At 43.0% G+C, this 25939-nt stretch overlaps 1 protein-coding gene across 1 annotated transcript in view; it reads right to left on the bottom strand.

Moving 5' to 3' along the window:
• Positions 1 to 25939, bottom strand: part of MYO3B (myosin IIIB) — a 477280-nt gene that overhangs the window by 170523 nt on the left and 280818 nt on the right. Inside the window, exons 24-25 of the mRNA XM_525960.6 lie at positions 20683 to 20760; positions 17422 to 17627 (exon numbers count right to left, since the gene is read on the bottom strand). Coding sequence (XP_525960.6) covers positions 17422 to 17627; positions 20683 to 20760 — 284 coding nt within the window. The remainder of the gene's footprint in view (positions 1 to 17421; positions 17628 to 20682; positions 20761 to 25939) is intronic.

Raw genomic sequence — 25939 nt, 5'->3', positions numbered from 1 at the left:
ATTTACTCAAATTAATTTGTAATGAAAGCTTAAGTTTAAACTGATTATTTACAATTAGAAAATTTATTAATGCATTTTTTTCTGATTGAACTCTACAGATTGATTTCACAATGAATATTCAGATGTGTTCAACCACCTCAATTTATTTATTTTGAGGATGGGCATTTCACATCCTGACTCCATCATCCACATACTCTCTGTGTAACTTTGAGCTAGTTTCCTCATTTGTAAAACCAGAATAAATACCATCTATCTGGGGGACTACTACCAGTGTTAAGTGAGATGATATATGTAAAATCCTAGCATGAAGCCCACCATCAGTAGGTTCTCAATAAATGTCCATCTCTCTCTTCTTCCCTTTAAGAAAAATCTATTTTTCTCTTCTCCTACCCAAACATGTGAAGAAACATAGTTAGCAATCTTTTCTGTAAGTCATCCCTAAACCATCGTGCTCAGGGGTAGGCAGATATTTACTGCAAGCAACTAGAGCATGCTGTACCAGTAACGGCTAAGAGGACAACTGCTCAGCTGAGGGACTGGGTAGTGTTCTCCTGGAGCACCATGTTGGGAGGGATTCCAAGGCCACATCGAGGCTGTGAAGAAAACATGCCTTGACTGAAGAGCCGGGTCTGCAGCTAGGGTTGAAGAGTGAAGCTGTGCTCATACCCATGTATTTGCCATCCCCATGCCAGGAGGTTTCCTCACATTCTCTTTCCTCTTTTTCTCCATTTTGTTATTTTCTTCATTGCTTTTTCTTTTTGCTGCTTCATTGTTATTATCTAACATAAGTTAGCCCCACTGATATTTGTTTTAAAGAATCCCCAAGCAAGGAGTTTTAATTCAGCCACTGATTTCCAGAGTAAGCTGGGCAAGCAAATCCAAATGTCCAGATATTATTTAATGCCTTCATAATGTCTTTTCTCTTGTTTTCCTTTATTATTTCTTCTTTCCTACAGCTGAACTAATTCATGAGGTTGCTTATAACACAGAACATTTGGAAAATCAGAAAAGATAGCCTGGGCTTATTATTCTGCCACCATTCAGTGTTTTGGAGAACAGTGAAATGAATATTAATTCTTGCATCCACTTTTTCAAACCACCACTACAAATTCCTGGCTAAATCTACAGAGCTATCAACTACAGAAATGATTTTTCTAATTGACTATGTGAAAAGCTGCTGCCAGCAGCATGGGCTCCACGAAAAAGGCAGGGCTTAAAATAATTAGTTTTGGGATTTTGTCCCAATTGCCTTAGGCAACTAAGAAAGGGTCCTCAGCCCACAATGCCAATTTGAACCCATCCTGCCCCATAAGAATAAGTAGAGGTGGTCACAGAAGTTCTCTTTAGCCTATAATATTCTGGAAAGATTGATATTGCCTATTCCTAGAGATACCTTGGGGAAGTGATTTTACCTCTATTGCCTCAGACTCTGTAAATAAGATCTGTAAATACAGATCTGTAAATGAGAAAGTTGGATCAAGCCATCTCTTAGAGTCTTTCAGTGATATTGTAAAAGGCATTTTAAGAAAGTTTTTTGTTTACTGCACTAACCAAGTGTATTAGTTTGTTTTCACATTGCTGATAAAGACATACCTGAGACTGGGCAATTTACGAAAGAAAGAGGTTTAATTGAACTTACAGTTCCACATGGCTGGGGAGGCCTCACAATCATGGCAGAAGGCAAGGAGGAGCAAGTCACATTTTACGTGGATGGCGGCAGGCAAAGAGAGAGCTTGGGCCGGGCACTGTGGCTCATGCCTGTAATCCCAGCACTCTGGGAGGCCAAGGCAGGCAGATCACCTGAAGTCAGGAGTTCAAGACCAGCCTGGCCAACATGGTGAAACCCCGTCTCTACTAAAAACACAAAAATTAGTTGGGCATGGTGGTGCACACCTGTAATCCCAGCTACTCGAGAGGCTGAGGCAGGAGAATCACTTGAATCTGGAGGGAGAGGTTGCAGTGAGCAGAGATTGCTCCACTGCACTCCAGGCTGGGTGTCAGAGTGAGACCCTGTATCAAAAAAAAAAAAAAAAAAAAAAAGAGAGAGAACTTGTGCAGGAAAACTCCCCTTTTTAAAACCATCGGATCTCCTGAGACTTATTCACTATCATGACAACAACAAGGGAAAGATGTGCCCCCATGATTCAATTACCTCCCACTGCATTCCTCCCACAACACATGGGAATTCAAGATGAGACTTGGGTGAGGACACAGCCAAACCATATCACCAAGGTTATAACATTCGTAATGTAAGGATTAAGAGAGAAAAGAAGTCATTCAAGGTTTCACCTCCCTAATACTCTAATACATAAACTACCTAAAAGGCACCAACACACACAGTTGGGAAGCAGGTAGCAACTCACCCTCTCAACTAAACAAAGAAAAGCTGATGGAAACGATAGTATGCAAGGAGAGCAATGTTAAAGATCCTCCCAGAGAAGCCACCATGCCACTCCTGCCCCTAGAAGGTAGATGTGGAGACTTCATACAAGCATGAAATATATTTTACTCACAATGTTGAAGCTGTCATCCTCCCTAATTATGTCTTAACAGGTTCCTTACACCATGTAAGTTAATTTTCATGGAATATTCTTCTTTACTTTTTAAAAAATTTTAAATTTTTTTTTGAAACATCTCACTCTGTCACCCAGGCTGGAGTGCAGTGGCACAATCACAGCTCACTGCAGCCTTGACCTCTGAGGCTCAAGCGATCCTCTCACCTCAGCCACCAAGTAGCTAGGACCACAGGCATGTGCCAGACCACACTCTGCTCATTTTTGTATTTTAGGGTTTTGCCAAGTTGCCAAGGCAGGTCTCGAACTACTGGGCTCAAGTGATCCACTCACCTTGGCCTCCTGGGGTTACAGGCACGAGCCACTGCACCCAGCAATTTCCAGGGTATTGAGGATGCTGTTCACTTTGCTGCAGATGTACTAGCTTACCTGGATGACACATTAAGATCTGTTTATATCAGACTCTCATCTATGTAGTTACAGGTGAAAAGAAAAGAAGTCTAATGATGTCCTGGAGGATTTGTGTTTTCTTATTCCTTATTCACTGTTGTCTACCCAGAGAAAAAAGCAGAAGCTTTTACTCACTGAAAATTGAAGTTTGACATTCAGCCTTTCTCGAGATGTCTGGGTTCTTCTGTGCTGCTGATTTCTCTAAACGCTATCCTGTGAGTAGGCACTAAGCTTAGGGCTTAATAAGGGAATATGGTGGACCATGTCCTCATAGGTGAACTTTTCACAACGTTAACTGATGATATTCAGTTCACTTTGCGAGAGTTAAAGGATGTGTTAAAGGCTTAAAACTGCAAACCCACTGTTGTGGGAAAAACTCTCAAATGATGTTTTTCCTCTGCTCTCACACCACTACAACAATCATCAACACTAAGACTTCTATGACCAAATGTGTGTGAGTTTTTCCCCACCACAAACAAGCAGTTAATTCTGCAGCAGATACCAACTGGGCATCCTTCAAATCAATTTGGACATTGTCCACCTGGAGATAGTGTCAGATCCCACTGGTTGAGGGCTCAGTCCCCAAGACTAACCACTCCCCACCCCGCAATGCCAGTCACAAGTCTGGGCCTTTGAAACTTCTCACTGACCAGCTTCAAGTTGGGGTTCCCATGACACCCTCTTTGAGTTCAATTAATTTGCTGGAGCAGCTCTTAGAACTTAGGGAAACACTTACTTTTACCAGTTTATTATAAAGGATATTGCAAAAGATACAGATGAAGAGATGAGTAGGGCAAGTTACGGGGGAAAGGGTGCAGAGCTTCCATGCCTTGCTTGGGTGTGCCACCCTCCAGGAACCTCCATGTGTTCAACTATCCAGAATCCAAACCTCTTGGGTTATCACTGAAGCTTCATGACTTCAGCATTCCTCCCCCTATGATATATGATGGGACCCTCTCTGGGGAGGGTCTTATGACCCACAATCAGAAAGGGGAAGATTAAAGTCTTGCCTTGGGGCCCGTGAAAGGAGGGCAGAAGGATTCTGTTTCCTAAGGCCTGACACACCAAACATTATAAACAAAAGACTGTAATAAGGGTTATGGGAGTTATGAGCCAGGAACCATGCTGAAAACCTGTCTGTCTATAAATAAACAAATATATGTGTGTGGTGTTATTTTTTATATATATATATATGCACACATATATATAGGTTTAATATATATACATACACACATATATACACATATACATATATATACATATATGGTTTTATAGGTTTAATATATATACACACATATTAAACCTATAAAATATGTTAAACCTATAAATATGTGTGCATATATATACACACACATACACCTATATATGCGTATATACGTATATATTAAACCTATATATGTGTATATGTATACTAATATATTTAGTTCTTATTACAAAGTTAACATTCAGTTACATGTATGTGTGTATATATATTAATATACATATACACATATGTGGGTATATATATTAAACCTATATATAATAGGTGTTATATATGTGTATATATAATACCTATATGTTTATATATGTAGTGTATATGTAACATCTGTTATATATATGTATATATAAAACCTATATATTTATATATAATAGATATAAAATACACCTCTATTATATAGATGTATGTATATATAAAACATACATTTATATAAAATATATATAAAATACACCTCTATTATATAGATGTATATATATAAAACATATATTTATATATAGGTTTTTAAAATATATGTGTGTGTATATATATAAAATCTATATTTTATATATTTTAAATACATATACACACATCTATATAATAGATATATAATTATATTCTATATATTATTTTTATATATAAATATATAGGTTTTATATACATACACACATACATATAATATTTATATTTTAATTTTTTATTTATTTTTTATTTTTTTGAGACAGTGTCACTCTGTTGCCCAGGCTGGAGTGCAATGGCATGATCTTGGCTCACTGCAACCTCCGCCTCCCGGGTTCAAGCAATTCTCCTGCCTCAGCCTCCCGAGTAGCTGAGATTACAGGCATGTGCCACCATGCCCAGCTAATTTTCGTAGTTTTAGTAGAGACAGGGTTTTACCATGTTGGCCAGGCTAGTCTTGAACTCCTGACCTCAGGTGATCCACCCGCCTCGGCCTCCCAAAGTGTTGGGATTACAGGAATGAGCCACCATGCTCAGCCATAATATATATTTGTATATAGGTTTTTAAAATATATATACATATATAATAACACCTATTTTATATATATATAGGTTTAATGTGTGTGTGTGTGTGTGTATATATATATATATATGTAAAACCTATATATGGGCCGGGCATGGTGGCTCACATCTGTAATCTCAACATTTTGGGAGGCCAAGACCTCCGAGATCACCTGAGGTCAGGAGTTCGAGATCAGCCTGGCCAACATGGTGAAACCCCGTCTCTACTAAAAATACAAAAAATTAGCTGGGTGTAGTGGCGCTTGGCTGTAGTCCCAGCTACTTACGGGGGCTGAGGCAGGAGAATCACTTGAACCTGGGAGGCGGAGGTTGTAGTGAGCTGAGATCGCATTACTGTACTCCAGCCTGGGTGACAGAGTGAGACTCCATCTCAAAACAAAAAAACAAAAAAACCTGTGTGTGTGTGTGTGTGTGTGTACAATTACACCCCACACACCTTCTCCATGGCCATGGAATTAGAAAATTCCCAGGATCTCACCTGCTTCTAGTCAGGCACGTCTGCACTTTCTGACTCTTAAATGAGGTAGCAAGGAGTAAGAAATGAATGGATTGTAAGGAACTCGAAATATTTATTTAATATTCATTCATCCCGATTCTTTAAATCACTCCCTCATTCAATTAATAAATATTAGATTTCTTCTCTGAGAGAAACATGACTAACCGCCTCCCCCATTTCCACACTCACTTCTCCCTGGCTAAATGAACACCAGTTTTTTACTGGGTGACAATGTGCCCCAGTCCTGTTCTCCACTTTCTAAGCCTCTCCCTGAAGCTAGGAATGGTCATGGGACCCAGGTCAGGTCAATGAGGTATATGTAAAATGGCTTCTTAAAAAATTTTTTCTTTCCTGATAAAAAATGGTAGAGACGGGGCTGCCTTAGCCATTCATCCTGCTCCTTTTTTCCTGCCTTAAATGCAGACATGATAGTTGAAGGGGCAGTAGCCTTCTTGTGACTGTGACACTATAAGCCAACCCACACACTAAAGATGGCCAAAAGGGATGAAAGAAGGTCAGAAGGTGTCCAGGTCTCTGATGACATTGCTGAACAGCTGAACTAATGCTAGAAACAGCTTACCTCTCAACTTCTTTTTTATGTGAGAAGAAATAAACAAACCTATTCACCAGTGGTTCTCATCTTGGGTAATTCCCCCCCTCCCCCTCAGGAGACATTTGATTGACAACATCTAGAGATACTTTTGACTGTCACAACTGCTGAGGGTGGAGGTGTTGGAATCTAGTATGTAGAATCTAGAAAGAAGCTACTAAACATCTTATAAGGCACAGGACAGCTCGCAACAAAGAATTATCTGGTCCAAAATGTCAACAACACAGAGGTTGAGAAACTCTGGCTTAAGCCACTAAGAATGTTTATTTGCTATTCACAGTCAAATGTATTCCTGATTAATAGAGTCCTCCATTCAGGAAACACTGGACACACACCATGAGCCAGATACCATAACATGTGAAGTGCTAGGGATAAAAAAATGAATAAGGTCCACTCCATCCCTGTAAAAGTTCACAGTCTTGTTGGGCAGACAGACATGTTAGGATAAAAATAAGACTATAGGTTCTAATACAGAGATATCAACATCCAGTTGTGGGAGCACAGAGGATGGAGCAACAACTAGTTTGGCAGAGTCCAGGCAGGCTTCATAGAGAAGGTGCCTGGACTGGGGATTGAAAGATGAAGAGAAAACTACCAGATGAAGAGGCTTTCCATCAGTGAAGAGAATGCACAAAGGCTGACCATCACACATGGGGCTGGAGGGCCCAAGGTCTGGCTGACAGCAGTCCAGGCTATGTGAGGGAGAATGGTGGGGAAAAATGAGAATGGTCAGTTGAGACCAGTTATGGAAAGCTTTGTGTTCTGCAGTAGGCAGGCCTAGGCAAACCTACCCCCAAAAGTCTAAGGAAGCTGAGAGGCCAAAGAAAGAGGCTGACATATCCAGTTCCTTAGAAGGAAAGAAACATTTAATAGAGATTTATGAACAAAAGCCATGTCTGTGTCTAGGATGGCAGTGGGACAAGATGGAGGATCCCTGGGCCATTAACCCCCTAACCCAGTGCTTATATACCATAGGAAAGTGATATGAACAGGAGACAGGGAAATACTCGGTAGAAGAGGATGGTTCCCCGGCAATGGTCCCACCCTCAAGTCTGAATATCCATGGCCCTAAATAAGGACAGGTATTCCTGCTTTTGCACCCAAAAAATTGCTTTGGGCCCACCATATCCCCTATTTTGCACCCACACAAACCACGAACCCCAGGCTCCAGAGTAGATGAGGAGACAAGCAGAGCATGGCACAACAGCATGGCAGAGAAAGAGAGAATAGAAGGAGTATCTGAAGGCTGAGAGGAGTTCTGCTAGGGGCAGTTGGAGAGGAGTCTGGCTACTGGACAGCTAAACTCCAGAGGAAGATCATCTTCCCATTCCATCCCCATTCCAGCTCTCCATCCATCCCACTGAGAGCCACTTCCACCACTCAATAAAACCCCTGCATTCATCCTTCAAGCCCATGTATGACCTGATTCTTCTGGGGCGCAAGACAAGAGCTTGGGATACAGAAAGCTATCACACTGGCCCACTACCCTTGGGAAAAGGCAGAGGGTCCACTGAGCTGGTTAACACTTAAGCCATCTGCGGACAGCAAAGCTGAAAGAGTGCACTGTAACATGCCCACTTGGGCTTTGGGAGTTGCAGACACCCCACTCCTAGACACTACTTGGAGAGTGGGGCTAGAATCCACAGCGCTTGTCCCAGCTCCTGCACGTGTCCATCCACGTGCTCCCCTTCCCGCAGGTGGTTTCAGCAGTGGTGGTGACCAAACAGATGAGCCACACCCTTGTCGCATGTCCTGTGAGGGGGGACAGGGAACACTCCCATTTCAAAAGGAAAGGAATGTGTAGGATAATCAAAGTCAACCTCCCAGGGAAAAGCAAGAATGCTGTGTAAATCTGCCTAAGGGCAGGATTTATGGTCAAGGTTGTTCTTACCTAAGGGCAGGATTTATGGTAAGTAGATGCTCTTGCAGAAGAAACAGTAAATAAAATAAAAATCTTAGAGGAATTGCTGGAACTGGGGTTAAGCAGAAGTTAACATGGCAAGTTAATGTCCAAGATGGAATTGCTTTGGCCTCCTCACTTTGCTGAGCTAAAGGCTTTAGACCTCGTCCTATAGACAACGAAGAAGAGGCACAGAAGTTTATTTCTGAGAGTGACATGATCATCTTGATATTTTTATAAACGTAACTCTGGTGGCAGTATAAAGGATCATGTAAGGTAAACAGAGACTAGAGTTAGCAAGGCACAAAGTGTAAGCAAAAATTCAGCTGAAAGATTGATTAGTATTCTGAAAGTATGGCAGGAAATACTTAAAAGGAGAGAATAAGCTGGACATGGTGGCTCACACCTGTAATCCCAGCACTTTGGGAGGCCAAGGTGGGAGGATAGATAGCTTGAGCCCAGGAGTCTGAGACCAGCTTAGGCAACATAATGAGATCTTGTCTCTACAAAAAATTAAAAAATTAGCCAGGCATGGTGGTTCGCACATGTAGTCTTCGGTTGCTTGTAGGCTGAGGCAGGAGAATTGCTTGAGCTCAGGCGTTCAAAGCTGCAGTGAACCATGATCATGCCACTGCACTCCAGCCTAGGCAGCGGAGCAGGGCCCTATCTCAACAAACAAAACACAAATAGAGGCTAAGAGAAGAGACCCTGCGAAAGGGAAGTGACATAGTGACATGCAGCACTTCTATGCTGGGTCCTAGGTGGGACAAGAACATCATGGGTGAGAGAGTCAGAGAACTGTGTCAAATGCAAGAAGATAAATTCAAACTGGGCCAGAATAGACTGAGTTTTCTCTAATCCCTTAGTGAAGTGGAGCTGGAAACTATTTTCAATAACCCACTCTATGCTACGTGAAGTCGTGTTTAAACAAAACAAGATGACCATTCTTAAGTGAAAACGATAGTAACTATATATATTTAGTTCTTATTCCAAAGTTAACATTCAGTTATTGTCAACAAAATTTTTGTTCCTACGAAATTCTAAATTAAAGGGCTCCTATAGGTAGATATCTGGGCTAAGGTGAACCTTTCTGAACTGTTGTCATTTATTCTAGGACACAGAATAGTCAAAACTAAGGGTAATGGATGCCTATCTTTTTTTTTTTTTTTTTTTTTTTTTTTTGAGACGGAGTTTCGCTCTTGTCACCCAGGCTGGAGTGCAATGGGGTGATCTCGGCTCACCGCAATCTCCACCTCCCAGGTTCAAGTGATTCTCCTGCCTCAACCTCCCAAGTAGCTGGGATTACAGGCATGCGCCACCACGCCTGGCTTATTATTATTATTTTTTTTTAAGTAGAGACAGGGTTTCTCCATGTTGGTCAGGCTGGTCTTCAACTCCCGACCTCAGGTGATCCACCCACCTTGGCCTCCCAAAGTGCTGGGATTACAGGCGTCAGCCACCATGTCCAGCCATGGATGCCTATCGTTTTAGCCTATCCAGCCCTATCCTTCCTTTAAAGAGTCCATTAGGCCATGGTTCAAGTGGGGTTGACTCCATCCCTGGCAGTTGACCCAAGACCCTGCCAATCATACCCCTGGGCACAGTAATTGGCTCAAGGGTGGGCATGTGATCCAGGCTCAGACAGTCAGAGAGTTCCTTGCATAAGAACTCTCAGAAACTGTCTTGCTGCTAATGTTGCTAAGCCTATAGAATGCTTTCTATAGGAGCATCCAGGGACCATCTTTGCCAACATGTAAGGAGAGCTAACCTGGCTCCTTATCAGAAACTCAAAAAAGGGAAAAAGAAACCTGCTACAAGGAAAAAGACACTGGCTTGGTAAAACTGTTTGATTGCCTGGATCCAGACATGTCTTTGGATTTCCTAATTTCCTAAGCCAATACGTCATCCCCTTTTAATTGTTGCTTCAACTAGTTTGAGTTTCAGTTACTTGTTATTGAGAGGTTCCTAACTAACATACCAAGTAAGCAGCCTGCTTTCACAGAATGGTGCTTTCATAAAATGTACGTAGGCTGTGTTAGGAAGCTCCAAGTGGTTTCTTTTTTTCTGGAGTATGAGCTGAGAGATGGGGAGATGAGAGAGAAGAAGCTGGAAAACGAGAGAGACTTCCTTGTCCTATTAAGCTTATCTCTTTGGATTTCGAAAAAAAATCATTTTTGTTATAGAGAGAAGGGAGGCAAATTTGTTTAAAGTTAGCCTTTCAATGTATTAACTTCTAATAATAGCATTGTCAAACTGGGTTAGAGCCTTATTTTAAATCAACTTATTTAGGTTTCTTATCTTTTATTGATAAAGAGCTACTATGACTTACCTGAAATCTTACATTCTATCAATCTAGGTTGTACACTACAGAACAAGGAAAACTTAACCTCAACAAAGCCAGTTCTAGATATCTGTCATATATTTCAAAGAGCAAGGATGAAAGTGTGAGTCAAGGGATGGTAAAAGAAAATAGTGATAAAACGGCTGGGCGCAGTGGCTCACGCCTGTCATCCCAGTACTTTGGGAGGCCAAGGCAGGCAGATCACGAGGTCAGGAGATCGAGACCATCCTGGCTAACATGGTGAAACCCCGTCTCTACTAAAAAAAAATACAAAAAAATTAGCTGGGCATGGTGGCAGGTGCCTGTAGTCCCAGCTACTCGGGAGGCTGAGGCAGGAGACTGGCTTGAATCCAGGAGGCGAAGCTTGCAGTAAGCTGAGATCACCCCCACTACGCTCCAGCCTAGGTGACAGACTGAGACTCCATCTCAAAAAAAAAAAAAAAAGAAAAAAAGAAAAAGAAAATAGTGATGAAAAAGAAGAGGTAAGAGTTTGATTCAACTCAACAAATATTTATTAAACACTGAATTTGTGCCAGGCACTGCATTGGACAATACAGACATAAAGTGAGCTAAAGTTCAGGCATGGTGGCTCACACCTATAATCCCAGCAGTTTGCGAGGCCGAGGCAGACAGATTGCTTGAGCTCAGGAGTTCAAAACCAGCCTGGGCAACATGGTGAGACCTCATTGCTACTAAAAATACAAAAATAAGCCAGGCATGGTGGTGCACGCCTGTGGCCCAGCTACTTGAGAGGCTAAGGTGGGAGGATCACTTGAACCCAGGGGGTAGAGGTTGCAGTGAGCCAACATTGTGCCACTGCATTCCAGCCTGGGTGACAGAGTGAGACCCTGTCTCAAAATAAATAAATAAATAAATAAATAAATAAAAAGTGAGCTGAAAAATATCCCTGCCTCCCAGGCAGTTAAGGTTCAGATGAGAGGTAGATAATTGCTCTACAATGTAGTAAGTGCTACCAAAGAAGCTCATCAAAAGAGATCCTAACTCAGCCTGGGGAAGTCAAGGAGGGTATCACAGAAAAGTTAATGCCTGGTCAAAGACCTAAGGAATGAGCAGGATTTAGCTTGGCTAAGACAGCAGACTGAGGGCTTGGAGAAGGCAGATTTAGTCGACATAGCCTGAGCAAAGCACAAAAGACTAGAACAGCCTGGGATGGTTAGGGAACACCAAGTAATTCAATTTTGGCTGGAGTGTGATCTGAGATGTGGAAAATGAGAGAAGAGACTAGGAAAGTAAGCAGGGGCCAAATCAGGTGGACTCCCTTACACCAGGCCAGAGCACTGCAGCTCACCCCATGGGGGCCTGGATGGTCATTTTAATCAAGGAAACAATATGCTCAGATAGGAATTTTAACAAATTCTATTCTGCTGTCTCTTTGGAGAATGAAATAGGCAGGAAGTCCACTTAGAAAACTGGCAAGAGGGTGAGCAAAAAAAGTTTTAAAAGGCCCAGAAAAGATATAGAGAAAAGAATAGAATAGAGAGTCCAGAAATAAACCCTTAAATTTATGGTCAAGTTGGTCAAGTGAGTTTTTTTTTTTTTTTTTTTTTTTTGAGACAGAGTTTCACTCTTGTTGCCCAGGCTGGAGTGCAATGGCACGATCTCGGCTCACCACAACCTCTGCCTTCCGGGTTCAAGCAATTCTTCTGCCTCTGCCTCCCAAGTAGTTGGGATTACAGGCATGTGCCACCATGCCCAGCTAATTTTGTATTTTTAGTAGAGACGGGGTTTCTCCACGTTAATCAGGCTGGTCTCGAACTCCTAACCTCAGGTGACCCACCCGCCTTGGCTTCCCAAAGTGCTGGGATTACAGGTGTGAGCCACTGCGCCCCGGCCTGGTCAAGTGATTTTCAACAAGAATCCAAGGACAATTCAGTGGGAGGAAATAACAGCATTTTCAACAAAATGGTGTTGAAACTGCTGGATATACACATACAAAAGAATGAAGTTAGACTTCTACCTCACACCATACAAAAAATTAAATCCAAATGGACCATAGATCTAAAATATAAGAGCTAAAACTACAAAACTCCCAGAATAATGATAGGAGTAAATCTTTGTCACATTGGATTAAATGATAGCTTCTTAGGTAGAATACCAAAAATAACAAAAGAAAACATATATAAATTGAACTTCATCAAAATTAAAAAATTTTGTGCTTCAAAGGACACCATCAAGAAGACAACCCAAGCCAGGCACAGTGGGTCACTCCTGTAATCCTAGCACTTTGGGAGGCTGAGGTGGGCGGATGACATGAGGTCAGGAGTTCGAGACCACCCTGACCAACATGGTGAAACCCCATCTCTATTAAAAATACAAAAATTAGCAGGGCATGGTGGCAGATGCCTGTAATCCCAGCTACTCCGGAGGCTGAGGCATGAGATTGCTTGAAGCTGGGAGGCGGAGGTTGCGGTGAGCCAAGACTGTGCCAGGGCACTCCAGCCTGGGTGACAGAATGAGACTCCATCTCGAAGAAAAAAAAAAAAAAAGAGAAAACAACCCATAGAGTGAGAAAATATCAAAGTGACCAGTAGCTCATTAAAAAAAAGAGAGAGAGAGAAAATATTTGCAAATTATCTATCTGATAAGAGACTAATATTTGGAATACATAAACATCAACAATATAAAGTGGGCAAAGGATTTGAATAAACATTTCTCCAAAGAAGGTATACACATAACCAAGAAACACAGAAAAGCTGCTCAACATCATTAGTCATTAGAGAAACGCAAATCAAAACTACAATGAGATGCCATTTCACATCAACTAGAATGACTAAAATAAAAAAGACAAACAATAATAAATGTTGGAGACGATGTGGAAAAATTGGGACTCTCATAACACTGGTGATGGTAATTTAAATTGTTCAGCCACTTGGAACAAATGGTTACCATATGACCAAGAAATTCTACTCATAGGTATATACCCAAAAGAAGTGAAAACATATGTCCACATTAAAAGTTGTACATGAATATTCATAGCAGCATTATTCATAACAGCCAAAAAGTGGAAACAATGCAAAAGTTCATCCCCTGATAAATGAGCAAGCAAAACATGATATATTCATGCAATGGGATATTATTCATCTACAAAAAAATAAAATACTGGTACATAGTACCAGTATTCATTTCATCCAACACTGAAAACATGCTAAGTAAAAGAAGCCAGACACAAAAGGCCATGTTGTATGATTCCATTTACACGAAATGTCAAAAATAGGCAAATCCATACAGATGGAAGTTAGATTATTGGTTGCCTAAGTTTGGTGGGATTGAGGAGAAAGGGGAGAATGGCTAATGAGTTTGGAGTTTCTTTTTAGGTAATGAAATGTTCTATGATTAGATGGTAGTGATGTTTATACAACTCTGTGACTAATTAAAAACCTTTGAATTGTATTCCTTCTTTTTTTTTTTTTTTTTTTTTTGAGACGGAGTTTCGCTCTTGTTGCCCAGGCTGGAGGGCAATGGCACGATCTCGGCTCACCACAACCTTCACCTCCCAGGTTCAAGTGATTCTCCTGCCTCAGCCTGCTCAGTAGCTGGGATTACAGGCATGCACCAACACACTCAGCTAATTTTGTATTTTTAGTAGAGACGAGTTTTCTCCATGTTGGTCAGGCTGGTCTCGAACTCCCGACCTCAGGTGATCCACCCTCCTCAGCCTCCCAAAGTGCTGGGATTACAGGTGTGAGCCACTGTGCCCGGCTGAATAGTATACTTTCAAAAGATGACTTTTATCATACGTGAATTATATCTAAATTGAGCTGTTAATAATAACAAAAGGCCTGGACTAAAGCTATGGGAGAAGGGATGAGAGATTCCCAAGGGAACATTTTTTAGAAACTTTAGCAGGTAGTGAGCTGGACCTGGTGATCGATTATTTAAAGGAAGTGAGGAGAAGTCAAAGGTGACTCCTAGTTTCTGGAAGAGAGACAGTGAAGGAACAGAAAGGAGAATGAGATGAAAGAGATACCAAGACACCATGGTTCTCCACGCCATCATGAGAAGAAATGGAAGATGCCAATGAAAGAGAAGAGGGAAGAGTTTCATTTTGTTCAATGGTTAACAACTGTTATGCATCACAGCCTGGTAGATGCAGGTCTCTCATCCAGCGAGCTCGACTGGGAAGGCAAAAATCCCTAGAAGACTTAGAAACTAAGTAAGCCCCAGGCATCTGCAAGTAATCCTTGAAAATCTTTAGAATGTGGGCTTTGTATATTCCTGCCTTCTTGTCATGCAGGTGAGGAAACATCTTTTACAGAATATTGGGTTACTTTCCAGATGTTATATACCGAAGGAGACTAGAATTCAGGTCTCCTTACTAAACTGCATTATTTACTACAATAGCTTCATAAACAAACAATTAGACTCAGCCCTATTCTTTATTTTTTTGAGAGGAAGTCTCACTCCGTCGCCCTGGCTGGAGCGCAGTGGCACGATCTTGGCTCACTGCAACCTCCGCCTCCTGGGTTCAAGCGATTCTCCTGTCTCAGCCTCCCAAGTAGCCACCACACCCAGCTAATTTTTGTATTTTTAGTAAAGACAGGATTTCACCATGTTGGCTAGGCTGGTCTCGAACTCCTAACCTCAGGTGATCTGCCTGCCTCCCAAAGTGCTAGGATTACAGGTGTGAGCCATCACGCCCAGCCTGACTCAGCCCTATTTTTTAGACATTTGCCAGAACACATCCCAATAGATGCAGTTATGTGTTTGCCCTCTGTAGACATTCTGAGAGACTATGCATCAGAATCCATTGACCATAAAAACAATAAATGCTTAGATTGCTTTTCTATGACGTCTCTCAACAGTGTGGCTCCAGCATTTCCAGGTGGCCACTTTCATGCCTAGTCGAGAACATAAAGACTTCCAATTCACCTGGCCCTATTGATGAGGGGATGTTGGGGACACCCTCTTCCTCAAAGGCTCCATGAGTAGAGGATAAGGAAGGGCACTTCCAAGTCATTTTGCCAGAAAGCTCAAAGATAATAGGGGCAAGAAAGTATTTTAGGTTTGGCCAAGCCTGCAGACTTGGGTAATTTGGGAACTGGGGAAGTCTTTCCCCTTTCTGGAACCCAACAACATGATCCCAAGAACACCACCAGGTGTATACTCAGGGTTTCAGTCCTGAATGCCAGAAAATACAAAAATGTAGAGTAACATTAAATGAGTTTTTATCTTTTATTTACCTCCATTTAATAAACCTTGAATGGCTCTGTTTCCTGTCTTTGATTGTCCTGTCTGCTATTTCCTGCTAAGAGTTTACAAAACAGCATTCTTGAACAGGAAGATAAGAAGTGTACCTATTTGTTGAATAACATCAAGGGAGAAAACTGCTAACTCATCCATTTTGTTAAGTGGTTCAAAAGGATCAAAATACCAATTAACTTGCTGGCTCAGAAATCTTTGATATCCTCAGATTTACTGGCATTTTGAAACTCCTGTTCATACTTGCCTAATGGCTTTCTGATTACAAACAAAGAAGTGCCAATCTGTTCAGCATTTGACCTGTTTTCTTAAATATTTTTATGTATTCAAACATTGTTACAAAAAATACTTGACTAGTCAAATTCATGTGCTAAATTTTTTTTCTTCTTCCACTTACAAATTTAAGAGGAAAAAAGAAGCTCAAAGACACTTAAAAAAAAGCCATTTCACCCCTATTTTTAATTTAAAAGCTCTCATTGCTAGGAATTTTTTTTTTTTTTTTTTTTTTTTTTTTTTTTGCCTTATCTTTTCCATGGAATTTAGCAGAGTTTGGGAGACTTGATAAAGCAAGCTACCATATTTATGACCCATCCTCTCCCGAGAAAATTTTGGAAAAAATGACTTTGGGCACATGTTTCAGAGTGGAAGTAAAAAGACACTAACGATGGCTTAAGGAGTGAGGCAGATTCTACAATGTATTTTTTTTTCTTGATTGCCTTGTTTTTGTCAGGCATACAATGGATTTCAATATTCCTCTCCAGGCATCCTCAGACAGCAGTGCTTCTCAGAGGTGTTTTTTTTGTTATTGTTTTCCTTATTTCTTCACAGAAAATTCTACTTGTAATCACATTCATACATAATCTCTATGGCAGTTGTTCAGAAAAGAGCGGCATTTCATTCTTAGGCAAAGGCACTTTCTGGGTTAAGAAAGTGCCATGCAATTTATTTCAATAAATATTGATTGAATGCACTGAACTGAAGAGATTAAAAGCATGCATGCTGAAACCAGACTGCCTGGGTTCAAATCCTGGTTCTACATTGACCAGCATGAGACCATGGGAAAATCACTTACTTTCTTTTCATACCCAAGTTTTCTCACCTTTACGTTTTGTAAAATGGGGATGATAATAGAGTCTAGCTTATAGGGTTGTTCTATGGATCAAAAGAGATAATACATTTTAGAATAGTGCCCTAAAATGTCCTGTACTCTTAGGATACTTCAGGTGTTATGTAAGTGTTAATTATCGTATTATATCATGCCAGAACCTGGAAGAACTGGTGCTTGGGTGCATTCAAATCCGGCCCACTTACGGAGGGATACTTTCATCATAACAACAAAATACCTGGAGAACTTGAGACCTAAGGATTTATAACATATAAACATATATGGACATTTAAAATAATGTGATCAGAAGGAAGCTTAACCTGGCTGCTGGATCACTGCAGTTTAGTTGAAGCACAATAAAAATGCAACATTCAAGCAAGTAAATGGTAGCTGGCAACTAGCCAATTACATGTTTGGAGGAGAGCACGCAGGAGGAACAATCTTAGGACACAGGGATGGCCAGAGTAGAGCTACATTTATAAGAATGCATTCCCGTAGATGACGGTCTGACCTTTTCACAAATTCTTCAAAAAGGATGCGGTGGGAATAGCCCTGGCGGCGGATGCTGACTGTCTCCAGAATCCCTGTGGAGCGGAGCTGGGCCAGCACCCTCTCTCGAGAGAACTGCAGGGCCTCTCGGTCATCATTGGGTTTAATGCAGCGCACAAAGTGGGGCTGTCCAACCACCATTTTGGAGAGCAGGTCCATCAGAGAATACTACCAGGGAGAAAAATGCACAAGGAACAAGGTTACCACCAACACAATGGATAATTACAACACAGGCCTGCAGAAGCCTCTGGAGCAGTTCGAGGCTCACAGACCTTCTTGAGGAAGAACATGAAATCAGCAATAGGAGATAATAATGTAAGTTGCACTTATAGCCATCTGCAGGTTTACAAACATTCTTTAAACATCACCTAGTGCCAAGCAATATCCCATATGGCAGAAACTTAGCTAAGAACATGCTCTAGGTTATCCTGTAACTCCACTGCCAGAACTAGAATGCTTGTCGCTGGTATTCCAAGGTGATGTTCCACAATCTGTATCTGTAATTTAAAATGTCCAGCTTTTGAGGAAGGGGATAATTGCTTCTTCAGCCTAAGAACCACCAGATAGTCTAAGCAAATCCTACAGATACGATTGGTAATAAGGTAGTGGGACAGAAAAGAAAAATACAAAAACAAGGCAAAGAAAATGAGAGAGGTACGCAAAAAGAAGACTGTGGTGACTATCAACTAACATACACCAAGCAGCTGGTACTGGGCTCTCACAGCAAGAGGGGAGCAAGGACACGGAAAACCAGGGGGGTGCTTGTGAAGGAGGGCCTCAGTTGTTCCTCAGGGGCATCCACTGCTGGAGCTCTTCTGGGCTCACCTTCAGGAGCTATTATAAGCCAAAGGAACTCAGTTCCATTATTTCATAGTCACTGCTCCTACAGATCAAAATTGGTGTTACCTAGTTTCCAAGGTAACTTATTTTTCAGGTTTAGCATTCGTGAACGGGTATTTTGAGAACACCAACTGGTTGTTATGGGTATATTTCTGAAAAACCGTAAGCCAGAGGCTTTTCTGCTGATAGGGGGGCCCTAAGATCTTGAGGATCACTTCACGGAGTAAATAGAGCTACTAAATCCAGTGGGAAAACACATACAGACACCAAGGGTTACCAGGAGGATGATTTGGTTTGGATATGTGTTTCCTCCAAATCTCATGTTGAAATGTGACCTCTAATGTTGGAAATGGGCCCAGTGGGAGGTGTTTGGGTCATGGGGCAGATTCCCCATGAATGGCTTGGTGCTGTCCTCACGGCAATGAGTGAGTTCTTACTCTATTAGTTCATGCAAAATCGGGTTGTTTAAAAGAGTCTGGGATCTCCCCTCTGTCTTGTTCTCTCTCCATTCCTCCCTCCCTTGCCATGTAACATGTCTGCTCTATGAGTAAAAGCTCCCCGAGGCCTCACCAGAAGCCAAGTAGATGCTGGTGCCAGGCTTGTAGAGCCTGCAGAACCGTGAGCCAATAAACCTCTTTTCTTTATAAATTATCCAGTCTTGGCTGGGCACAGTGGCTCATGCCTGTAACCCTAGCACTTTGGGAAGCCGAGGTGGGTGGATTACCTAAGGTCAGGAGTTCGAGACCGGACTGGCCAACATGGTGAAGCCTCATCTCTAGTGAAAATACAAAAAAAAAAATTGCCAGGCATGGTGGCACGTACCTGTAGTCCCAGCTACGCGGGAGGCTGACGCAGGAGAATCGCTTGAACCCAGGAGGCGGAGGTTGCAGTGAACCTAGATGGTACCACTGAACTCCAGCCTGGGTGACAGAGCCAGACTCTGTCTTAAAAGAAAAAAAAAAAATTATCCAGTCTCAAGTATTCCTTCATAGCAACATAAAACGGACTAACAGACTAACAGATGAGGATAGAGCCACTGAAGGGGATAGGACCAGGTGTGTCTCCATATAAGAAATAAGTAGCAATTATAAATAACCAAACATCAGAATGATGAGGCAGGGGCCCACCTTCCACAGATGCTATAGCACGACTCAATGCATGGATGGAATACTGGATTCCAAGGTCTGGGGCCCCTGCAATTCATACCGAGCCCAATTCTAGCCTGCCTCTGAAGCACAATTGGCTAGGCTGGACTTCCACGTTTTAGATCCCTGCACCTGCTAGCTTTCCATGGAGCCTTCTATCCAGAGTGCTGGCTCCCAAGTCCTGCCCTTCAGCCTTCCTGGCTCTTCCACCTTCCCACCCACCTGACCTCTCATCCCTGCCAAGCCCTTTCTTGTGCCAACCCTATCTTACTACTTCATTCTGCTATCCCTGAGATCAGTTCTAAATTTGATCTAACAGCATTTTTTTTTTTTTTTTTTGAGAGGGAGTCTCACTTTGTCACCCAGGCCTGCAATGGCGCAATCTCAGCTCACTGCAACCTCCACCTCCCAGGTTCAGGTGATTCTCCTGCCTCAGCCTCCCAAGTAGCTGGGATTACAGGCACCTGCCACCACACCTAATTTTTGCATTTTTACTAGAGAAGGGGTTTCACCATGTTGGCCAGGCTGGTCTCTTAACTCTTGACCTCAGGTGATGCGCCTGCCTCAGCCTCCCAAAATGCTGGGACTATAGGTGTGAGCCAATGTGCTCGGCCTAACAGTATTTCTATTGTGAAACTATCTGGACCTTAGCTCCCAGTCTCTAAGGGCCTTCCAACTCTAACGCTTTATAATTTGAAGACAAACAAATCTGTGCAAGAGTGTATATGTCTTATCTTTGCTATATAATGTGCATTTAACAGAGCCCTTCTAGAGACCATGTTTTTACCCAAAGGAGGCATTTAACTAGATGAAGTATCAGAAATAGGGATGGCAGAAATGGGAAATAATAGGGCTCAGACAAGTGGGTTTTACAAGGGGTCAATTCAATCTAGGAAAATAAAGTCAATGCTAAGACAGATTCTCTCAGTATCTGAACTTATAAGCCACCTTCTGGAACTTTATTAACTACTTTACTATTCAGTATGCTAGAAAAGTGGCTGCCTCTAGTAGCTTTAAGACCAAGAAGCAGCTCATATGCTAACAGAATCAGTCACTTAATGGGCAGGGTTTTGTGCCCAGTGTTCTCTTCCTTCCTTGCTTCCACCACTTCCCCAACCCAATCTTTCTTGACTCTGTGCTTTGCCCTTGTTTCACTGACTCCATCTGGGCATCTCATAAGAAGGCTTAGACAGTCCTTTTTGGAAGCAGGCAGAATAGAGATCAAGAAGACTCCATACCCGGAAGTAAGAAGCCACAGTTTGCCTCTTCATGTTGGTGGTTTCTTCCGGATGCCGTATCACCTTCAGAGTGTCCACCTGGAAGAATAGGTGGAGGCAAGTGGTTTGAGGATCTAGGCACTTACCTCATGCTCCATGTCTTCCAAAATCCGAAAGCCTGTTTGGCCAAATATCTGAGGGGCCATGGTATTTAGGACACAATAGTGTATACTGTGGGGAGAATTTTTCAAAACATAGAAACGAAAGAATATGCATTGTTCTACTCATTTGACAATACCTCACTCTATAAAATACCATATGGTTTCAGTGTAAACCCCTCTTATTTCTATACTTCTACATCTTCTAATGAACCCCTGTTAAATTCTCTAGTAAGGTCATATGAGACCAAACTATTGCTTAAAAGGAAACTTGGCAAAGGGCCATGAGGCGAAATGATTATAAAGACGTGATGGCCCCAAAGCCCAGGTTGTACCACAGGGAATTAGGCCAGCACCAGTTGCCTTCCATGTCTTCAGACTCTGATGCTGCAACACTCCTCCTACCACCCACAGTTCCCATGTGCTCATTGCAGATAGGAGCTCAGGCACCAAATCACTCGGAAACCCAATGGAATGCACCTGTTCTCAATATCTATCCCAACTACCTGGGCTGACTGAAAGGAATTTATTGATGAAAACAATTGTAGGGGCTGACTGCAAGCAGCCTGTGTTCCATTATTATAATGCAACAACAAAAACCCTGCTTTGGTTTGCAGACTGCATGAGTGGCATTTAGCACTGGCCTTGCCGTGGCAGCTTCCCATCTGCTCTGAACAGGTGGCAAGGGTATAAAGCAGAAATGTTTGAAATGGAAGACACTGCTGTCAGCATGTGGGTTAGGCTGGGTGGACTGCCGTCCAGGCAGCCACCTTCCCATGGGGTGAGGATGTCTGCAGCCTTGTTCAATGAAAGTGAAAAACTGGTGCTAAAAGGGGTGGGAGTTAGGAGGGGTGAATAAAGAGGCTTGCCTAAAGGAGTATGTGGGAGACTGTGTGCAAAATGGAAGGAAATGCTTCAATTGGGATGGGTAAAGAAAACAGGTTTATTTAAGAAGGGGAGAAAACATGGAGCTAAGTTTTCAAAACCTAGAAAAACAACCTATCAGTGAGCAGCTCTATGACCCGAGTGAAGACATCAGAGACAGTGCAGCTTTATTTTAATGAGCTGCACGGCAGATGCCATCAGTCCATTCACATGCAGCTGAAACAATGATATAACTGCCTGTAGGTTTGACATTTTAATTTTTTCTAATGGGAAAGGAGGAAAGGAAAGATCCTGGGTTTAGAAAGAAGAGGGAATAAAGAGAAAACACAACACACCAGCACCACCTGCAGAGCGTGTTATACTCTCTCCGCTGTCACCAGATGGGTCCACTCTGGAGGTTTCTTTCCCTTTCTCGCCCCCATTTGAGTACAGAACTCAGAGCTGGTGAGGTTTGGGGCAAATTAATCAGGTCTGAAGAAAAGGTCTTGGCTAGGGCCAGCCTTTGGCTAAATTGTAAATTCTGGATTTTCTTCAACTTTTTTCTCCTTATTTTCTTCTTCTACCCTGGCCCCCCCGACCTCCATACATATACATACACACAACTTTGGGAATTTCTCCACCACTTCTTTTTTTTTTTTTTTTTTAAACGGAGTTTCACTCTTGTTGCCCAGGCTGGAGTGCAATGGCACGATCTCAGCTCACTACAACCACCACCTGCCGGATTCAAGCAATTCTCCTGCCTCAGCCTCCTGAGTAGCTGGGATTACAGGCGCCTGCCACCACACCCAGCTAATTTTTGTATTTTTGGTAGAGACGAGGTTTTACCATGTTGGCCAGGCTGGTCTCGAATTCCTGACCTCAAGTGATCTGCCTGCCTCGGCCTCCCAAAGTGCTAGGATTACAGACTTGAGCCACCGTGCTCGGCCCAGCCTTTTTTTTTTTTTTTTTTTGAGACTGAGTTTTGCTCCCAGGCTGGAGTGCAATGGTGCGATCTCGGCTCACTGCAACCTCCACCTCCGGGGTTGAAGTGTTTTCCTGCCTCAGCCTCCTGAGTAGCTGGGATTACAGGTGCCCGCCACCACGCCCAGCTAATTTTGTGTTTTTAGTAGAGACAGGGCTTCTCCATGTTGGTCAGGCTGGTCTCAAACTCCTGACCTCAGATGATCCACCCGCCTCGGCCTCCCAAAGTGCTGGGATTACAGGAGTGAGTCACCTCGCCCGGCCTCAGCACTTGTTTTTGTTAAGAGATCCTCCCTGAAGAAGCACCTCTTGCTTTGAACCTGGCTTTTCCTCCTTCATTTCCCTCCCTTTTTATTCAAATTAACTAGTGAGTACCAGCCCCCCAGGCAGCTGAAAAGCTCATTTATAATTTTCTATTGGTAGATGTTTATGAATTGACCTATTACCCTCCCTCAGAACTTATAACAGACACTTAGCATTTGAGAATTTAAGTTTAGTGACCAAAAAATCCTTGATGTGTATTAATTCAGCTGAAACACAATTTAAAAGGAATACTCTTATAAGAAAATTTCACATGTACCCCATAAATCTGCACAAATAAAATATAAATAAATAAAAGGAATAATCTGTATTGTTTTCAAGATCAGCACCAGTTCCCTACAGCAAATTGGAAAAATGCAGAGTTAAGCACCAATTTGCACTCTAAAAGTTATAAGGCTATGTGGTCAGGAGGTAGCTCCCAGCTAGTGACGGGCCCTGTCTAACTGCACAGCATCTGTGTTTCAACAGGACTTTAAATTCTGTCCTTGCAATCACATACAGAGTGATGTTTGGAAATAAAGTAAAAACCTATCCTTTGACATATACAACCTGGAAATGCTAATGCTTATCTGTAATTCACCACCTACATACTTAGTACTGTGTTTGACAGAATAGGTCATATGTCTTTTTTTTTTTTTTTTTTTTTTTTTTGAGACGGAGTCTCACCCTGTCACCTAGGCTGGAGTGCAATGGCGCAATCTCAGTTCACTGCAACCTCTGCCTCCTGGGTTCAAGCGATTCTCCTGCCTCAGCCTCCTGAGTAGCTGGGATTACAGGTGCACACCACCACGCCTAGCTAATTTTGGTATTTTTAGTAGAGACAGGGTTTCACCATGTTGGTCAGGCTGGTCTTGAACCCCTGGCCTTGAGATCCGCCCGCCTCGGCCTCCCAAAGTGCTGGGTTTACAGGCGTGAGCCACCACGCCCGGCCTAGAATAGGTGATATTGAGAGGTGACAACATGCTAGCAGCCCGTGCTAGCAGCCCTCGCTTACTCTCGGCGACTCCTCTGTCTCAGCATCCACTCTGGCCACGCTTGAGGAGCCCTTCAGCCCGCCGCTGCACTGTGGGAGCCCCTCTCTGGGCTGGCCGAGGCCAGAGCTGGCTCCTTCTGCTTGCGGGGAGGTAAAGAGGGAGAGGTACGGGCCGGGAACCAGGGCTGCGCGTCCCTTGAGAGCCAGCATGAGTTCTGGGTGGGTGCAGGCTCAGTGGGCCCTGCACTGGAAGCGGCTGGCCAGTGCCGCTGGCCACGGGCAGTGAGGGGCTTAGTATCTGGGCCAGCAGCTGCGGAAGGTGCGCCAGGTCCCCCACCTGCCCACACCACGCTCAAATTCTCGCCAGGCCTCAGCCACTTCCCCGTGGGGCAGGGCTCAGGACCCGCAGCCCGCCATGCCCGAGCCCCCCCACCCCCAGTGGGTTCCCATGCGGCCCGAGCCTTGAGCCTCCTCGACGGGCACCACCCCCTGCTCCATGGCGCCCGGTCCCATGACTGCCCAAGGGCTGAGGAGTGCAGGAGTGTGGCGCCGGGACTGGCAGGCAGCTCCACCTGCAGCAGGATCCAGTAGGCGAAGCCAGCTGGGTTCCTGGGTGGGGGTGGGGACTTGGAGAACTTTTATGTCTAGTTAAAGGTTTGTAAATGCACCAATCAGCACCTTGTGTCTAGCTAAAGGTTTGTAAATGCACCTATCAGTGCTCTGTGTCTAGCTAATCTAGTGGGGACTTGGAGAACTTTTGTGTTTGGCTAAAGGATTGTAAGTGCACCAATCAGCACTCTGTGTCTAGCTCAAGGTTTGTAAACCCACCAATCAGCACCCTGTCAAAACAGACCAATCAGCTCTCTGTAAAATGGGTCAATCAGCTCTCTGTAAAATGGACCAATCCGCAGGATGTGGGTAGGGTCAGATTAGGAAATAAAAGCAGGCTGCCAGAGCCAGCAGTGGCAACCCGCTGGGGTCCCTTTCCACGCTGTGGAAGCTTTGTCCTTTCACTCTTCGCAATAAATCTTGCTGCTGCTCACTCTTTGGGTCCACGCTGCCTTTATGAGCTGTAACACTCACTGCAAAGGTCTGCAGCTTCACTCCTGAAGCCAGCAAGACCACAAACCCACCGGGAGGGACGAACAACTCCGGACGGGAGGAACAAACAAACTCTGGACACACCATCTTTAAGAACTGTAACACTCACCACGAGGGTCCGTGGCTTCATTCTTGAAGTCAGCAAGACCAATAACCCACCAATTCACAATATGTTATTGGAGTATTTTCTAATTTAAGAATTTAAAAAGGTCTTCGGTTGGCGAGGGATCTCTTGTATATTTGCATATTCATAAGGTTCTCCTGAACTTGGAATGGATCTAAAAGAATTTCCGACAAGGAACAAACCAGAAGTTGCTTCTCTCAGCCTTTTAAACTAGACCTCTCTCTGTATCAGGCCTTCCACGGAGCTCCAAAGCCAGCCCCAAAACTCCAAACCAAAAGGGCTGAGAAGGCTGTTGTGTAGCCTAAGAGTTTGTCTTCCTGAGCTAATTTCATTAATATAATAGTAGTAGCATCATTTAATTTTTTAACCAAAAATGCTTTTAGAAACAACCTGGAAAGTGGGTTCTATTAGGGCATCATCTAGCAAATAATTCTTCCCAAAAGTGGGGATTTGACAAAGAGAAAATCCTCTCCAAAGTATATGTTCTTTACCTTAGGATAAAAAAACAGACCAGAAAAGCTTTCCTAGGCTGAGTGATTGCTATTGACAAACCTGGTTGAAATTCTTGCTAGCTGTGTGGCCATGCACCTGTTACACTCATGTGCCATAGAAGTAGGACATTTCAGTCAATGGTAAACTGTATATACTACAGTAGTCCCATAGATTATAATGGAGCTGAAAAAATCCCATTGCCTAGTAATGTTGTAGACATAATGTCATAGTGCACTTCATTACTCATGTGTTTGTGGTGATTTG

The sequence above is a fragment of the Pan troglodytes genome, chromosome 13 (assembly GCF_028858775.2).
Source record: "Pan troglodytes isolate AG18354 chromosome 13, NHGRI_mPanTro3-v2.0_pri, whole genome shotgun sequence".
Lineage (NCBI taxonomy): Eukaryota > Metazoa > Chordata > Mammalia > Primates > Hominidae > Pan > Pan troglodytes.
The sequence above is the reverse complement of the archived record's forward strand: the minus strand, read 5'-3'. Positions and strand labels throughout refer to the sequence as shown.